At 45.4% G+C, this 18,481-nt stretch overlaps 1 protein-coding gene across 1 annotated transcript in view; it reads left to right on the top strand.

Annotated features, from left to right (window-relative positions):
* Positions 1 to 18,481, top strand: part of ak5 (adenylate kinase 5) — a 113,560-nt gene that overhangs the window by 37,884 nt on the left and 57,195 nt on the right. The window contains exon 6 of the mRNA XM_070885985.1: positions 3,550 to 3,741. Within this exon, the coding sequence (XP_070742086.1) occupies positions 3,550 to 3,741 (192 nt within the window). The remainder of the gene's footprint in view (positions 1 to 3,549; positions 3,742 to 18,481) is intronic.

Below are 18,481 nucleotides of genomic sequence, written 5' to 3'. Positions count from 1 at the left end.
AACAGGAAGTCCGTTAAATTCTCATGCTCGAACTGATACATCATTACTATTGCGTATGCAATAACTCAATAGGCTTAGTACCATGAACTCAATCAGGTGCGACCTGACTCTACTTTATTAGCTCTCAAAGTGAGGATTAAACATGGAGGCTTTCTTTATATACAAGGGCTGCACGTGTGTGCCTGTGGCCCAATGACCTCCGACGGTCGCTCCCCCTGGTGGCAGGTAAACCCAGGCATACATACTTTAAAGGGATCAAGGGGTATGGAGAGAAAGCAGGAATGGGTACTGAAGTTGCATGATCAGCCATGATCATATTGAATGGTGGTGCAGGCTCGAAGGGTCGAATGGCCTACTCCTGCACCTAGTTTCTATGTTTCTATGCTTCTATTACATCATTCGCCCCCACCCCCCCCAAGATCTTAGTATCAGTCCTGTTTACAAATTGAGACAGTCCGGGGCTTTCCGTTCTCTAGTTGATCGTCTCAGTTCCATTCCAGATCTGGATGAGCTCTCCGAGTCATTCATGACTTGAGGCTGGATAGCCGATCTAATGGGAGTGGCAGTGTCCATGTCGGGGATTGAAGGTCCAGATTCATTGACAACAGCAGGGTCTTCTGATGGCTGAATATGAATCAGTTGGTCATTGATGGTGTCATCTTCAAGCTGTTCCATTTCGCCTGTGTGCCGCAATTACCGAAGTAGTTGAGAAGACCAAGGAACGAACGCAGCTCCGTCATATTCTGGGGTCTGGGTGCATTTTTGATGGCCTCTGTTTTCAAGCCCGTAGGCCTGATGCTATCTGCAGCCACTTCCTTAAGTACTCTGGGATGCAGACTATCAGGCCCTGAGGATTTAGCGGCCTTCAATCCTATCAATTTCCCTCACAATTTTCCTGACTAATAAGGATTTCCTTGAGTTCCTCCTTCTCGCTAGATCCTCGGTCCCCTAGAATTTCCGGAACGTTATTTGTGTCTTCCTTCGTGAAGATAGAACCAAAGTATTTGTTCAATTGGTCTGCCATTTCTATGTTCCCCATTATACATTCACTTGATTCTGACTGCAAGGGACCTAAGTTTGTCTTCACTAATCTTTTTCTCTTCACATATCTATAGAAGCTTTTGCAGTCAGTTTTTATGTTCCCAGCAAGCTTCCTCTCATACTCTATTTCCCCCCTCTTAATTAAACACTTTGTCCTCCTCTGTTGAATTCTAAATTTCTCCCAGTCCTCAGGTTTGCTGCTTTTTCTGACCAATTTATATGCCTCTTCCTTGGATTTAACACTATCCTTAATTTCCCTTGTTAGCCATGGTTGAGCCACCTTCCCTGTTTTATTTTTTACTCCAGACGGCATATACAATTGTTGATGTTCATCCATGTGATCTTTAAATGTTTGCCTCGATGAGGAGAAACTTCTTCACTCAGAGAATTGTTAACCTGTGGAATTCTCTTACGCAGAGAGTTGTTGATGCCAGTTCATTGGATATATTCAAGAGGGAGTTGGATGTGGCCCTTATGGCTAAAGGGATCAAGGGGTATGGAGAGAAAGCAGGAAAGGGGTACTGAGGTCAATGATCAGCCATGATCTTATTGAATGGTGGTGCAGGCTCGAAGGGCCTATTTTCTACGTTTCTATGGAATGATCCACAGCGATAGATCATGAACCGCCCCATCGTACGACACCTTGACTGCTGCGCTGCCAATCACTGGTATGAGCTCTTTGGTGTAGATTCGCAATTTTGCATTTACTGGACTCAGCTTGGGTTTCACGGTCTTGGTGTCCCACAGCTTTTCGAAAGTCCTCTGGCTCATAATTGACTGACTCGCACCCGTGTCTAATTCCATAGATACTGGCACGCCGTTCAATTTTAATTCAATCATTATCGGTTGGCTCTTTGTCAGGAACGAATGTACACGATACACTTCCTCCTCGAGTATCTCTGGTGGCATTGCCGGATCCGGTCATTATCATCCACGTGGTGTGTCGCAGCACGCTTGCTGAGCTGTGCACACATCCGCAGAAGGTGCCCCATATTCTACAAGTATACTGTCTGAAACGGCACTGATGAGGCCAATGATTGCCCCCACAACACCAACAGGGTAAAATCGGATTCGTGCCCAATGGCTGACTTTGAGCAGCTACAGGTTTCGCAAACGCAGTCGGGTAGGGCCTGCCAGGTGCAGCTCTGCCAACCGACGACACAATCTGGTGGACAATACTTGCCGTGGAGTTCCGACTCTGCGAGGATATCTGCTTTGCACTATCGCCCGTGGTCAGGCAAGCCTGGGCGACCGTGATGGCCCTGCTCAGATCCAGCGTCTCCGCAGCCAGCAGCTTCCGCAGGAACACCTCGTGGTTTATGCCTATTAAAAGAGGTTGCGCAGCATGTCTTCCAACGCGGTTCCAAACTTACACGGCCCAGCGAGACGTCTCAGGTCGGCAACAAACGTCCTGGCCCTCAGAACGAACATGCTTGTAAAAGCGATATCTCGATAATGATGCCTCTTTAGGTTTCAGATGGTCCCGAATTGGTGCACACAATTCCTCAAAGGTCTTTTCCATTGGACGTGCAGGTGAGAGCAGAAACCGTGAGGAAAATCGCCCTTGCATTTATATAGCACCTTTATCGTCCGGTGGTCGATAAAGGTGCTATATAAATGCAAGTCTTTTTACATCATTAGGAACCTGTTGCATTATTAGAACTCCCCCAGTTCGAATGTGCAACCTCTAATTTAAGAAGCCAGTTTCTTTAAAGAACCTTTAAGGTAGTAAAACCTCCCAAGGCGCTTCACAGGAGTATTATGAGACAACAAAATTGACACCAGCCTCATAAGGAGATATTGGGATAGATGACCAAAAGCTTGGTCAAAGAGGTAGGTTTTAACGAGTGTCTTAAAGGATGAAAGAGATCTGGAATGCACTGCCTGAAAGGGTGGTGAAAGCAGATTCAATAATAACTTTCAAAAGGGAATTGTTTATATACGTGAAAGGAAAAATTTGCACGCTGTGGAGAAAGAGTGTGGGACTAATTGGATAGTCTTTTCAAAGAGCTGGCACAGGCTCGATGGGCCGAAATGCGGCCTCCTGTGCTGCAAAATTCAATGATTAAGTATAGAAGTTTGAGGGTGATCGGATCGAGGTGTTTTAAATGTTACATGGATTTGATAGAGTAGATTCTCAGAAACTATTTCCTCTGCTGGGGCAATCAAGAATGAGCAGACATAATCTTAAAATTAAAGCCAGGACGTTTAGGAAGGAAATCACTTTTTCATAAAAACAGTGGTGGAACTGTGTAATTATATCCTCCCAAAAGGTTGTGGCTGATGTGACAATTGGAGCTTTGATAGCTAAGTTAGGTAATTTTTTGTTGGGTAAGGGTATCCAAGGTATGTGGAGCTAACGGAAATAAATGGAGTCGAGGTACAGGCCAGCCATGATCCCATTAAGGCTTGAGGGGTAGAATGGCCTACTCCTATAATTCTAGAACTAGGCCCTTAATCCAGCGTCACTGTGCTTTTTCTCACTGTCTCTTTAATCTTATTCAACAGATCTGTACCCCAGATTTAGTTGTGTTCCTTGCATGCGCCAATCACCAATTGAAGGAAAGGCTGGAAAAGCGGGCAGCACAGCAAGGTCGCCCAGACGACAATCCTAAAGCCATCCAGAGGCGACTGACCACCTTCAAGCAAAATACCATCCCATTGGTCAAGTACTTCCAGGAAAGGGGTCTGATTGTTACAGTAAGTATTACCATTTTAAATGGTCTTATTATGTGAACGGATTAAGATATCGACATTATCGTTCCTAATCTAACGTGATTTTGACTTTTCACATGAATTTTGTCTTGTGTGCTGTTAACGCTGCATTTTCTAAAGCGTTCACGGAACTGCTTAAAGAAAGAAAGAAAGACTTGGATTTATATAGCGCCTTTCACGACCACCGGACATCCAAAGCGCTTTACAGCCAATGAAGTACTTTTGAAATGTAGACACTGTTGGAATGTAGGAAACGCAGCAACTAAAGACACTTGTAGTAACCCGTACCCTAAAATATGAGTCGTAACTACGCTCTGCTTTTCTCAGTTGTAACCTTTTATGTTTGATCGATATCCAGTGCGCCTCTGACCTTTACTCACTCCTTCCTTCTAAGCTCCAACAATGTCCTCTTTCCTCCTCCCTCGATCCTAAGAACAAAAGAACATAAGAAATAGGAGCAGGAGTAGGCCACCTGGCCCCTCGAGCCTGCTCTGCCATTTAATAAGATCGTGGCTGATCCGATCATAGACTCAGGTCCACTTCCCTGCCCACTCCCAATAACCCCTTATTCCCTTATCGGTTAAGAAACTGTCTATAAGAATCCTCAGTGTGTTCAATCGAGATTCATGGCATGTTCTAACTCAAAAGAGTGGAATTTCTTACCTCCCACAATCTGGAGGTTTAGTAACCAAATTTGGTGTCACATAACCACTAGCTCATGATTTATCTTACCTTTTCTTTTCCACCTTGGTGATGTCCTGAAATCTCACAATCTTACAGCACAGAAGGAGGCCGTTCAGCTAATTGAAAGAGCTAATTGAAAGATGCTCCCAATCCCTTGCTCTTTCCCCATAGCCCTGCAAATGTTTCCTTTTTATGTATATATCCACTTCACTTTTTACTATTGAATCTGCTTCCACACCCCTTTCAGGCAGTGCATTCGGATCAGAACAACTCACTATGTTTAAAAAAAAAATTCTCCTAATTTCCTCCAGTCTTTTTTATGCCTTCTCCAAAGTTTTGCACTTTAAAAAGAAATACATATATATAATATATATATCTATATATTAGTTTTGCATTTCAAAATGTGATCAAATATCCTACTCTGGAAAGCAAAACAATCTGTCATAAGACTTAAGAAAAGATTAAATAGTAAGTGTTGTGTATGGAGGAAGAGTCAGACTGAGCTCAAAGTAAAGTGACCTTAGTCTTTTATTGCAGGTCTCCAGAGGGCCTCTCCAACCTGTGAGGCCTCCTTAAACACCTGTGCTCCCAAGGGATTATGGGATCCCTTGGGACTCCGGGGGATGAGCCCTCTGGTGGCTGTACAGAGTAAATACAAGTCCACATATATAACAGTAAGATTTTAAATGGAGTAGAGGGACCTCGGTGTACAGGTTATTGAAGGTGATGGTGCAAAGTAGATAAGGCCATTAAAAATGGACATAAGAATCCTTGGTTTTGTATCTAAAGACATACAATACAAAATGTTGAACTTGCACTGGATCTTAGTTAGGCTGCGGTTGGAATATTTTATACAGCTTTGGGCACTTCATTCTAGGAAGGATGGAATGAAAGGCTTGCATTTATTGCAGCAGCTTTTACAACCTCCACACATTTCAATGCACTTTACATTCAATGCAGTACTTTTGAAGTGTAGTCGCTGTTGTGACGTGGGGAAGCGTGGCAGCCAATTTGCACTCAGTAAGTTCCAGCAAACAGCAGTGAGATAATTACCAGATAATCTGTTTCAGATGTGGTTTGAAGAGGTGTCCTGGACACCTGGGGAGAGCTCCCCTGCTCATCTTCAAATAGTGCCAAGGGATTCTATTGCTAAGAACGTTGCTTTAGATTACAGAGCCTGCGAAGCAGCTGGATCGAAACAATTACTGCTCAGCACGTCTCCTTAAATCGGTGAAAATAGCGAAAAGGACAGCGAGTTCCCACTGATAAATATTGCTGAAAAGTGCAATAAATTATTTTTTGCTCAATGTACTGGAAAATACTTTTGATAACTGTCATGTATTCAACCAGCATTGTAACCCATGTATAAACTGACCTAAGTTGTACACCGTGAGAACACTGACCACTAGGTGGGAGACACTCCTAACCTGGACCTTCAGGTATAAAAGGGGAAGCTCCACCCACCTTCATCACTTGAGTGCTAAGGAATAAAGGACAGGTCACAGACTGACCTTCTCTCAAGCATGGGCCTCGTGTGCATTTATACTGTGTAGTAAGGACGTATCAATAACTCAACCATCTAATAATCCTGTTGGTTTACATCCACTGAATACGAAAGTCAGTGGTACTTAAAGTGACTTTCAATCTGAGTATGTGGGGCCTCCCATGTTCTATCCTACATAAACTAGAAGTGATTCAAAACTTGGCTGCCTGTGTCCTAACTCACACCAAATTCCGCTCACCCATCACCCCTGTGCTCCCTGACCTACACTGGACTTCCATAAGGCTCAGTACTCAGTCTCTTGCTTTTTGTAGTATATATTAATGATTTAGACTTAAATGTAGGGGGTATGATAAAGAAGTTTGCAGATGATACAAAAATTGGCCGTGTGGTTGACAGTGAGGGGGAAAGCTTTAGATGCAGAAAGACCTTGATGAACTGGTCAGTGGGCAAAAATGTGGCAAATGGAATTCAATCCAGAGAAGTATGAGGTAATGCATTTTGGGAAGTGCAACAAGGCAAGGGAATTCACAATAAATGTGAGGATACTGAGAGGTGTAGAAGAACAGAGGGACCTTGGAGTGTATATCCATAGATCCTTAAAGGTAACAGGACAGGTCGATAAGGCAGTTAATAAGGCGTACGGAATGCTTTCCTTTATTAGCCGAGGCATAGAATATAAGAGCAGGGAAGTTATACGAGAACTGTATGCAACACTAGTTAGGCCACAGCTTCAGTACTACGTCATCATCATAGGCAGTCCCTCAAAATGGAGGAAGACTTGCTTCCACTCTAAAAGTGAGTTCTCGGGTGACTGTACAATCCAATACGGGAATTACAATCTCTGTCACAGGTGGGACAGACAGTCGTTGAAGGAAAGGGTGGGTGGGGAGTCTGGTTTGCCACGCGCTTCTTCTGCACAGTTCTTACGTACAGTTCTGGTCACCACATTACAGGAAGGATGTGATTGCACTAGAGAGAGTGCAGAGGAGATTTACGAGAATGCAGCCGGGACTGGAGAATTGTAGCTATGGGGAAAGATGGGATAGACTGGGATTGTTTTCTTTGGAATATGGAAGGCTGAGGGGAAATTTAATTGATGTGTATAAAATAATGAGGGGCCTAGATAGAGTGGATAGGAAGGACCTGTTTCCCTTAGCAGAGGGGTCAGTAACCAGGGGTCATAGATTCAAAGTAGTTAATAGAAGGTTTAGAGGGGAGATGAGGAAAATAATTTTCACCCAGAGGGTGGTGGGAGTCTGGAACTCAGTGCCTGAAAGGGTGGTAGAGGCAGAAACCCTCACCACATTTAAAAAGTACTTGGATGTGCAGTTAAAGACCTACAGGGCTACGGACCTAGTGCTGGAAAGTGGGATTAGGCTGGGTAACTCTTTTTTGACCGGCATGGACACGATGGGCTGAATGGCCTCCTTCTGTGTCATAATTTTTCTATGATTCGATGATCTTTTACCTGAAATAGCAGACAGGGTCTCGGTTTAATATTTCATCCAGAAGACAGCACTCCAGCCAGTGCAGCACTCCCTCAGCACTGCACTGGAGCATCAGCCTGGTTTCTGGAGTGGGACTTGAATCCACAACCTCCTGACTCGGAGGTGAGAGTGCTACCCACTGAGCCACAGCTGACATACAATGAAATGGCCCAGAGCGCAGTGACGTTTTATCCCGGTAAAAGAGAAGGATAGTTTTGAACTGAGAGAAAGAAACCAAAGCAATCAGAAGAAAGTGTTTCTAACTCTTGCTGGCACCTACCAACAGACATTGTGCGGCCCCCGGCCTGCGAGCACCATCGGAGCAGGCCAGGGAGCGGAAGGAACAGCGTGATCGGGGCCCAGAAGAGGCAAGGGCCCAGGGGCAGCACGGGCAAGCCCCCATGTGTGCGCACTAGGTCCGTGCAGCAGAGCTGGTCTCCAGCCGTCTTGGTTAATCCTTTCTACTGGACCAAGGCCGAGCTCTGTCAAGCCCATGTGGTGGCTGGTGTGCAACGGTCACCACACGTTTAAAAAAAATCCAAGCACAGGCATCTTCCATCCTTCATGAATTTAGTTTGGACCTGGAATTTTAGGTCCATCATTAAAACACCTGCGAACTTTTTGACATGGAAGCAAGTCATCCTCGATTCGAGGGACTGCCTATGATGATGACATACAACTAGAATTAGGAAAACAGAAATGGCTTGGAGCATCTGAGTGCTAGAATCTATAAAGCTGCAATAACGAGACCTGTAATTTAAATGGTAGCACACAGGTTGCACACAGCAGTGGCCGCGAAGCAAGTTATAAAGTAATGTTGAATATTTATTAGGTAATCATGAAAGGAGCGCAATTAAAGTGAGAAGGAGCCAATTGAGGATTAGACAGTCGACCTTTCAAGGAGACAGCGCTGTCTAACACCAATCCCTCCCTGAATAACAAGACTTTTGGAGAATGCAAACAGCTTGTCGCTAACAATGGAGGCTTCAAATAAATGCCTTGACAGTCGTCTCTCTGAATATTGGCTACCGCCAGACAAAGGCACTCCGTGCGAATGCATTAAATGTTTGTCGTATTCGATCAAAGCAGTCTGAACGTCGCTAGCAGAGATAAGGTCCTGTCTGCCTATTCAGACGGATGCTAAAGATCCTGTGGCATTATTTGAAAGAGAACAGGGGTGTTCCTGCCTCAACCAACAACCCCAAAACAGACCATTTATTTCATTTGCTGTTTAAAAATGGGGAGGGGGATAAGCCCAGTAACGAAAGGCCACTCAGTTTAATGTCAGTGGTGGGAACATTTTTAGAGACAATAATCTGGGACAAAATTCATTCGTACTTGGAAATGTATGGGCTAATAAATGAAAGTCAGCACAGATTTGTTAAAGGCAAATCGTGTTTGATCAGCTTGAATGAGTATTTTGATGAAGTAACAGAGAGGGTTGATGAGAGTAGTGCAATTGATGTTGTGTACATGGACTTTCAAAAGGCTTGAAGGGAAAATTGCAGGGCTATGGGGAAAGAGCAGGGGAATGAGATGAATTAAGTAACCCAACCAGAGGTCGGCCCAGGCACAATGGGATGAATGATTCGTTGATTCGTAGGTTGTAAAGCACTTTGGGATGCCCTGAGTACGTGAAAGCTGCTATATAAATGTTTCATCCTTCCTTTAGTCCTACGCCTACTGCTCTCCCCAAATTCCACTTGCTCCTTGCGCCCTAGTTCATTGACTTCAAGACCCCAGTCATCACTTTCAAATCCCTCCATGTCTGGCCCCGCCCCACCTCACCGATCTCCCCAATCATACATCTCATGTATACCATCAGCTGACTAGGCCTTAAGCCCCCTCAATTCCTGGAATTCCCTCCTTCAGTCTCTCTGCATCTCTACCTCTCTCCTTAAAACCGAGCTTTTGGTCACCTGTCCTAATATCTTTTCATGTGGCTTGGTGTCTGATAATCACTCCTGTGAAGCGCCACGGGACCTTTTACTACGTTAAAGGTACTATATAAATGCAAGTTGTTGTTGTGGCGATTGATGGAATCAAACTTGGAGATGATGGCAGGAGTCACACAGGATGGCTTTGGTTTTGCCATTATTAAGCTGAAGGAAAATCTGGCCTGATGTCAGCCAGGAAATTGGAAAGTGGAGCAAGTCACTGGATTGAATGAGGTAGGGCTGGGTGTCGAGCATGTAGAAGGAATCTGTCGGCATGCTCCTGGAGGTTGTTGTCTCGGGGTAGAGTGTGGATGGTGAAGAGTAAAGGAAAGGACTTGCATTTATATAGCACCTTTCATGATCTCAGGATGTCCCAAAGCACTTTACAGTCAATGGAGTACTTTTTGAAGTGTAGTCACTGTTGAAATATAGGAAACACAGCAGCCAATTTGCACACAGCAAGCTCCCGCAACCAGATAATATGTTTTTAGTTATGTTAGTTGAAGGATAAATATTGGCAAGGACACCAGGGAGAACTTCCCTGCTTTTCTTCAAAATTGTACATATAGATTGGGCTAACCAAACTGGTAGCAATACGGTGGACGATGATTTCCTGGAGTGTATTAGGGATGGTTTTCTAGACCAATATGTTGGGAAACCAACTAGAGGGCTGGCCATCCTAGACTGGGTGATGTGTAATTAGAAAGGATTAATTAACAATCCTGTTGTGTGAGGCCCCTTGGGGAAGAGTGACCATAATATGGTAGAATTCTTTATTAAGATGGAGAGTGACACAGTTAATTCAGAGACTAGGGTCCTGAGCTTAAGGAAAGGTAACTTCGATGGTATGAGACGTGAATTGGTTAGAATAGATTGGCGAATGATACTTAAAGGGTTGACGGTGAATAGGCAATGGCAAACATTTAAGGATCACATGGATGAACTTCAACAGTTGTACGTCCCTGTCTGGAGTAAAAATAAAATGGGGAAGGTGGCTAAACCGTGGCTAACAAGGGAAATTAAGGATAGTGTTAAATCCAAGGAAGAGGCATATAAATTGTCCAGAAAAAGCAGCAAACCTGAGGACTGGGAGAAATTTAGAATCCAACAGAGGAGGACAAAGTGTTTAATTAGGAGGGGGAAAATAGAGTACGAGAGGAAGCTTGCTGGGAACATAAAACTGACTGCAAAAGCTTCTATAGATATTTGAAGAGAAAAAGATTAGTGAAGACAAACGTAAGTCCCTTGAAGTCAGATTCAGGTGAATTTATAATGGGGAACAAAGAAATGGCAGACCAGTTAAACAAATACTTTGGTTCTGCCTTCACGAAGGAAAACACAAATATCCTTCCGGAACTACTAGGGGACTGAAGAAGTGAGAAGGGGGAACTGAAGGAAATCCTTATTAGGCGTCAAATTGTGTTAGGGAAATTGATGGGATTGAAGGCCGATAAATCCCTGGGGCCTGATAGTCTGCATCCCAGAGTACTTAAGGAAGTGGCCCTAGAAATAGTGGATGCATTGGTTATCATTTTCCAACAGTCTATCGACTCTGGATCAGTTCCTATGGACTGGAGGGTAGCTAATGTAACACCACTTTTTAAAAAAGGAGGGAGAGAGGAAACGGGGAATTATAGACCGGTTAGCCTGACATCGGTAGTGGGGAAAATGTTGGAATCAATTATTAAAGATGAAATAGCAGCACATTTGGAAAGTAGTGACAGGATCGGTCCAAGTCAGCATGGATTTATGAAGGGGAAATCATGCTTGACAAATCTTCTAGAATTTTTTGAGGATGTAACCAGTAGAGTGGACAAGGGAGAACCAGTGGATGTGGTGTATTTGGACTTTCAAAAGGCTTTTGACAAGGTCCCACACAAGAGATGGTGTGCAAAATCAAAGCACATGGTATTGGGGGTAATGTACTGACGTGGATAGAGAACTGGTTGGCAGACAGGAAGCAAAGAGTCGGGATTAACGGGTCCTTTTCAGAATGGCAGGCAGTGACTAGTGGGGTGCCGCAGGGCTCAGTCTGGGACCCCAGCTATTTACAATATACTTCAATGATTTAGATGAAGGAATTGAGTATAATATCTCCAAGTTTGCAGATGACACTAAGCTGGGTGGTGGTGTGAGCTGTGAGGAGGATGCTAAGAGGCTGCAGGGTGACTTGGACAGGTTAGGTGAGTGGGCATTGCATTGCAGATGCAGTATAATGTGGATAAATGTGAGGTTATCCACTTTGGTGGCAAAAACACAAAGGCAGAATATTATCTGAATGGCAGCAGATTAGGAAAAGGGGAGGTGCAATGAGATCTGGGTGTCATGAAAGTTGGCATGCAGGTACAGCAGGCATTGAAGAAGGCAAATGGTACGTTGACCTTCATGATTTGAGTATAGGAGCAGTGAGGTCTTACTACAGTTGTACAGAGCCTTGGTGAGGCCTCACCTGGAATATTGTGTTCAGTTTTGGTCTCCTAATCTGAGGAATGACGTTCTTTCTATTGAGGGAGTGCAGCGAAGGTTCACCAGACTGACTCCCGGGATGGCAGGACTGACATATGAGGAGAGACTGGATCGACTAGGCCTTTATTCAATGGTGTTTAGAAGGATGAGAGAGGATCTCATAGAAACATATAAAATTCTGACGGGACTGGACAGGTTAGATGCAGGAAGAATGTTCCCGATATTGGGGAAGTACAGAACCAGGAGTCTAAGAATAAGGGGAACGCGATTTAGGACTGAGATGAGGAGAAACTTCTTCACTCAGAGAGTTGTTAACCTGTGGAATTCTCTACCGCAGAGAGTTGTTGATGCCAGTTCATTGGATATATTCAAGAGGGAGTTAGATATGGCCCTTATGGCTAAAGGGATCAAGGGGTATGGAGAGAAAGCAGGAAAGGGGTACTGAGGTGAATGATCAGCCATGATTTTATTGAAAGGTGGTGCAGGCTCAAAGCGCCGAATGGCCTGCTCTTGTACCAATTTTCTCTGTTTCTATGTTTCTATGTTTAACGTCTCATCCGAAAGACGGCACCTGTGACTATCATGTATGTAGACCATGTATACTAACTGTACAGTCACATAAGGTGTGCCACCAGAGGGCACTGCAGTGGGAGACCTGAGGGTCACCTACATAGGTGTGCAGGGCCCAGTATAAAAGGCTGACCACCATGCTTGTGCCTCACTTTGGAGTTACAATAAATGGGAATAAGGTCACAACAGCTGAAATACAAAACTAGACCTCATGGAGTCAAAAGAGTATTAAAGACATAACAACTGGCGACGAGATTACAAACTTTCATGCAAAAATGACTAACGTTGGTGCATTAGAAAAGTTCTCAGAGGGTGAAGATTGGGAAGTGTTACAGAGCGGCTCGACCAATATTTCGTAGCAAACGACCTGTAGGCAATGATCCGGCCACACTGGCAGATAAGCGCAGAGCTATCCTGTTGACCAGTTGTGGGCCCGTGGTCTACAGCCTCATCAGGGACTTGCTTGCACCAGAGAAAACAACGACTAATCATACGAGGAGCTGAAAATGCTAATTCGGGACCAACTCAAACCGAAGGGGAGCATCCTCACGGCCAGGCATCGATTTTATACACACCGCCGTCCCGGGGGCCAGGAAATCGAGAAGTACGCTGATGACCTCAGGTGGCTGGCAGGACCGTGTGAATTCGGCGCATCCCTCGCCGATGCATTGTGGGACGTCTTCGTAATTGGCATCGGTCATGAGGCCCTTCTTCACAGGCTACTGTCTGCTGAAGGCCATCAGCATCAGCATCAGCATCAGCCAGGCGTTCATGACCTCAAGTTGCAGCTCCAAGCAGATGATGACTCACTCTCAGGACTCAAACCCGGCAAGTACTGTAAATACAATGGCGCCTTTCACAGGCCGAACTGTTGAACGTGAATCTGCCCAGGGCAGAGCTTACAGCCCCCCAAGTCCTTTAACTCAGAGTCCGCCGGGGGGTGCAAATGTAAGTCGAGTAGCACTATGCTGACATTGCGGCGATAATCACAGGGCTCATCAGTGTCGGCTCAGAGACTATGTGTGCAAAGGCTGCAGCACAAAGGGCCACCTCCAGCGAATGTGCAAAAGAGCTGTGACTCACCACGTGGAAGAGGAGTCAGCAGATGGCTGTGAATCCAGCGCAGATTACAAGGAGATGGCTAGAGAGGCAGCTCAGTCCCAGGACGAAGTGTATGGAGTATATACCTGCACCACAGATTATCCTCCAGTGATAATGGAAGTCGAGATAAATGGCATTCCAGTCTTCATGGAAGTGGACATGGGCGCGAGTCAGTCAGTAATAAGCCTGGAAACCTTTGAGAGGCCATGGAACGATCAAGCTGAATGACCCAAGCTGGTCCCGGTTCAGGCAAAGCTGCGCATCTACACCAAGGAACTGATATCAGTTGTTGGTACTGCGGATGTAAACCCAGGAATGTACACTTATGACACGGCGCGGTGCACAATTTACCATTGTGGATTGTTTCAGGTGATGGACCAATGCTACTTGGAAGAAGATGGATGGGGAAGATTCATTGGAACTGGGAAGACTTCATCCCTCCAGCGATCGACGTCCCCCATGCTCAGAGGCAGAGCAAGCCCCCACCTTCGGTTGGACCAGGCACCGGAGAGCAGATCCGCACAGCCCCCAAGGTACAGACCGCTCATCACGACTGTGTGGCGATGATTTGGCCGAGACGACCGGAACGCACCTTCCCGGTTTCAGTGGCAGGTCTCCTGGGGAGGAAGATTGGATTCGAGGGCGCCTTCCCAGCTTCAGTGGCAGAATTCCTGGAAAAGAAGATGGTGGCAGTCGACATCATGGACAGGGAAAAGATGGTGTCCAAACCACGAGGTGCAGCGCTAATGGAGCAACGACACGTGGTTCCACGCAAGGAAGACAATTGGGGTAAAAGTAGTAAGACCATTTTAAAGGAGGCCAGCAACCCGCCATTTTTGAATGAACTGCTTGAAATTGGTAACCAATGTAAAAGTCCAGCTGTAACGAACAAAATGTTGTTGAGCGATGTCGGGTGCAAATTGCAATCAGCCAATGTAGTGGGCGAACACCTAACATTCGTTTACAGGTCCAGCGGGCTACCCAATGCTGTAGCCTGCGTCTCCGGGACCAGAACGATGTATCATAAAGTGTCCCCACAGCTGACAGAAGTAGACAAGCCGCAAAGTAAATGATTCCCGGAGAGCAAAGGCACCGGTAGCGATACCCTGCCTCAGATCGGTTTAACATTGCAGGCACCCGATGGTATGAACCGCTACGGGCCAGAAACAGTAAACTGCGCCTCTGCTCGCAGTCGGCTACTGTCGCCCATCACCCGGGTGGAAAAGGCGCAGCCCACAATCCCACTCGCCACCACGGCAATGCCCAAGAGCGAAGGGTCACCCGCAACGGCTCCTCCAAAAGGGACCTGGACCAGCCAGGATCCCAAACTAGAGAGTGCTCACAACGGTGCCTTCAAGGAAAGTGAGTCAGCAGTCCCCTGCGAACTGCTAGACAAGACGAGGCAGCCCCACCGTCGCTTAGACGAAACGCTCACTCACTCAGGCCGCTTCCCAGGGAGCAGCAGCGACACTGTGCAAACAAAAAGGACAGGGAGGTCACAGACACATCAGCTGTCTTTGGGCCTGTCCGACACTCGGAGTAACGGCAAGAGCCCTGAGCTCCGGCAACTCGAGCAAAATGAGCTCACCTCGCCCACAGACCCACTAGCATGGGGCGCTGCACTGCCACCATACGACCCGGATCTCATCTGGCCGTGCTGGAACTAGACTGTCCTTGTGTACCTGTACTGATATACTTGTACTGATCATGTAAATGTACCACACAAAAAGAAACGCAACTGTAATCCACCCAACAAATGTACCAAGATGTAAATGTAAAACCCATGTGATGAACTTGAATGCAACTTGCCTGTAACGGGCCATTAGCATGATCTCTGTGTGGGGGGGAGAATGGAGTAATCATGGACTCACAACCAGAAACCACGGGGACCTCCACTGGCAACAAATCTCACCACCAACCCACCCAAGCTAGAAGCGACCCTCCAATGGTCAACCAGGAAGAGCAAAGCCCAGGTCACCGTCAATGTACGAGTCAATTGTAAGGGGAAGTGATGTCATGTATTATAGTCACATAAGGTGTGCCACTCGAGGGCACTGCAGTGGGAGACCTGAGGGTCACCTGCAAAGTGTGCAGGGCCCAGTCGAAAAGGCTGCCCACCATGCTTGTGCCTCACTCTGGAGTTACAATAAATGGGACTACGGTCATAACATCTCAAGTACAATACTAGACCTCATGGAGTCATTCATAAGAGTATTGAAGACATAACGCTGACAGTGCAGCACTCCCTCAGCATTGCACTGGAGTGTCAGCCTACATTTTGTGCTCAAGTCTCTGGAGTGGGACTGAACCCACACCCTTCGGCCTCAGAGATGAGAGTGCTACCCACTGAGCCACAGCTGGGGGCCTTTCTCGTCTGCTTGGTATCCACTGTTGTCGCTGCATTAGTCTGGCTATGGCATCAAAATCACAACAAATTTAGTTTAAAAGAAAAAAAACATGAATTTGAACTCTGATAAGTTCCATTCAGTGGAGCAAATTTAATTTGGAGGCTATTTGTAAACGTCGGAGGTTTTTTCCCAAGATGTAATGCGATCTAATGCCTGGAAGTGTATCAGTGCAGTCATTCGCGGCTGTTCTGTGTTGCAATAATCTTCATTTATGCGCTTTTCAATTTGTTTTAAAATTAATAATTTTATGTGGGTATTGCTGGCAAAATTAACATTTATTACCCATGTCTAGTTGCTCTGAGAAGATGGTGATATAACTGAATGGCTGACGAGGCAGTTAAGAGTCAACCACGGTGTGTGGCTGGAGTCACATATAGGCCAGACCAAGGAAGGCATGTGCCCTCTCTGTTCCCTTGATCCAACTTTTCCTTCATCAACAATTTACATTTATATTGCGTCTTTAACATAGAAGTGTAATCAGGCAAAATCTGACATCGCACCAGTTAAGGAGATATCAGGACAGGTGACCAAAAGCTTGGTCAAAGAGGTAGGTTTTAAGGAGTATCTTGCAGCAGGTGAGAGAGGTAGAGAGGTTCTGGGAGGGAATTCCAATGCGTGGGGCCCAGACAGCTGAAGGCACAGCCACCAATGGCGGGGCGAAGGAAATAGGGGGCCAACATTGGAAGATGGCAGAGTTCTCCGACCTACGTATCCTGTTCTTAAATATTGGCGTGGTCTCCACTTCAGTCACTAACTCTGGTAATGCATTCGACAGCCTCACAACACTCTGTAAAATAAAGTTTCTGCTGCTCTCTGTCCTAGATTTCTTATACTTAATCTTGCATCTATATCTCAATTGATATTTGAGTATTTTTAATTAGCAAGGCAGCTACTTCTTGACCTCAAGCCTACCTGGGACCTGTGCTATTTTAGTTGCTGATTAACCTAATTACAATTACAATTTGGGATTGTGTGGTTTGGGAGGTAATTGTCTCTTTTGCATTAATAAGAAAGAAAGACTTTCACGACAGCCGACCATCTCAAAGTGCTTTACATCCAATTAAGTACTTTTGGAGTGTAGTCACTGCTCTTCTTCAAAATAGTGCCATGAGATCTTTTACGTCCAAAAGACAGCACTTCCGACAGCACAGCACATCCTTAGTGTCAGCCTAGATTTATGTGCTCAAATTCCTGGAGTGGGAGTTGAATCCACAATCTTCTGACTCAGAGGCGAGAGTGCTACCCACTGAGCCCCAGCTGACTCAGAAGGATTTGGATAGTTTCCTCCTGACGTCTGTTTGAATGAAGCCAAGGAAATAACTGCCTCAGATCCCGTATTTCAGAGTGCTTCACATCCAAATAGCAGTCACGATGGGACAGCTGTGATGGGACTCAGGTTAGATCCTTCTGACGGAGAGGTCACTGTACAGTTTACAGTTACTCATATTGAAGTGCAGTCTGGTAAGATTCCAAAGTTTGGTAATGGAGAATCAGCATGTCACTGAAGTCCACCAACATTAATATAAAGATTGAGAAAATCAAAGAATGATACAGCACAGAAGGAGGCCATTCTGCCCATCGTGTTTGTGCTAGCTCTTTGAAACAACTATCCACTTAGTCCCACTCCCCCTGCTCTTTCCCCATCACCCTGCAAATTTTTCCTTTTCAAGTATATTTTCAATTCCTTTTTGAGGGTTACCTATGAATCTGCTTCCACCACCCTTTCGGGCAGTGCATTCCTGATCCTAACAACTCACTGCATAAAAAAAAAACTCCTCATTTCCCAGGTTCTTTTCCCAATTATCTTAAATCCGTGTCCTCTGCTTACCGACCTTGTTGCCAGTGAAAACACATCTCTCCATGTACTCTATCAAAACCCATCATAGGGAGGGGAATCTTTTAATACAAAGCCTAATACTAAGCATAAAATGTATCGGATGTAATTGTTTCCTGGGTATAGCCTTGAAAAGTAGAGAAAATAAATCCATCCTGGCAATAAATCCGCATCTATTTTTATTTATTTCTCTTTTCTTGACTGCATATGCAGTCAGCTGTACTCTGCCAACTTTGGCCAGGACACCAGGGATAACTCCCCTGCTCTTCTTTGAAATAGTGCCATGGGATCTTTTATGTCCACCTGAGGGGGCAGACAGGGCCTCGGCTTAATGTCTCATCCGAAAGACGGCACCTCCGACAGTGCAGCACTCCCTCAGTACTGCACTGGAGTGTCAGCCTAGATTTATGACTCGAAAGTGGGACTATGAACCCACAACCTTCTGACTCAGAATTGAGAGTTCTACCAGCTGAGCCGCAGCTGACATATATCTAGTGGATCTCCTGTGGCATAAGTCAGACTGTTTTAGAAGGAGGGGAGTAATATATATTTTTTTCTAAAAATATACTTTATTCATATAAAATTTTCACAATACATTGGAAAGTAGTTCAGTACCTTGCGGTCAGCAATTCCATACAATTAGTTTGGATGCTGACAGCAGCTCCATACAATGCATTAGCGTGCATTTCATTTCAAGGTACAGTTTAGTACAATCCGTAAAGCACGTTACATGT

The sequence above is a fragment of the Pristiophorus japonicus genome, chromosome 8, assembly GCF_044704955.1.
Source record: "Pristiophorus japonicus isolate sPriJap1 chromosome 8, sPriJap1.hap1, whole genome shotgun sequence".
Lineage (NCBI taxonomy): Eukaryota > Metazoa > Chordata > Chondrichthyes > Pristiophoridae > Pristiophorus > Pristiophorus japonicus.
This window is presented reverse-complemented; position numbering and strand designations above follow the sequence as displayed.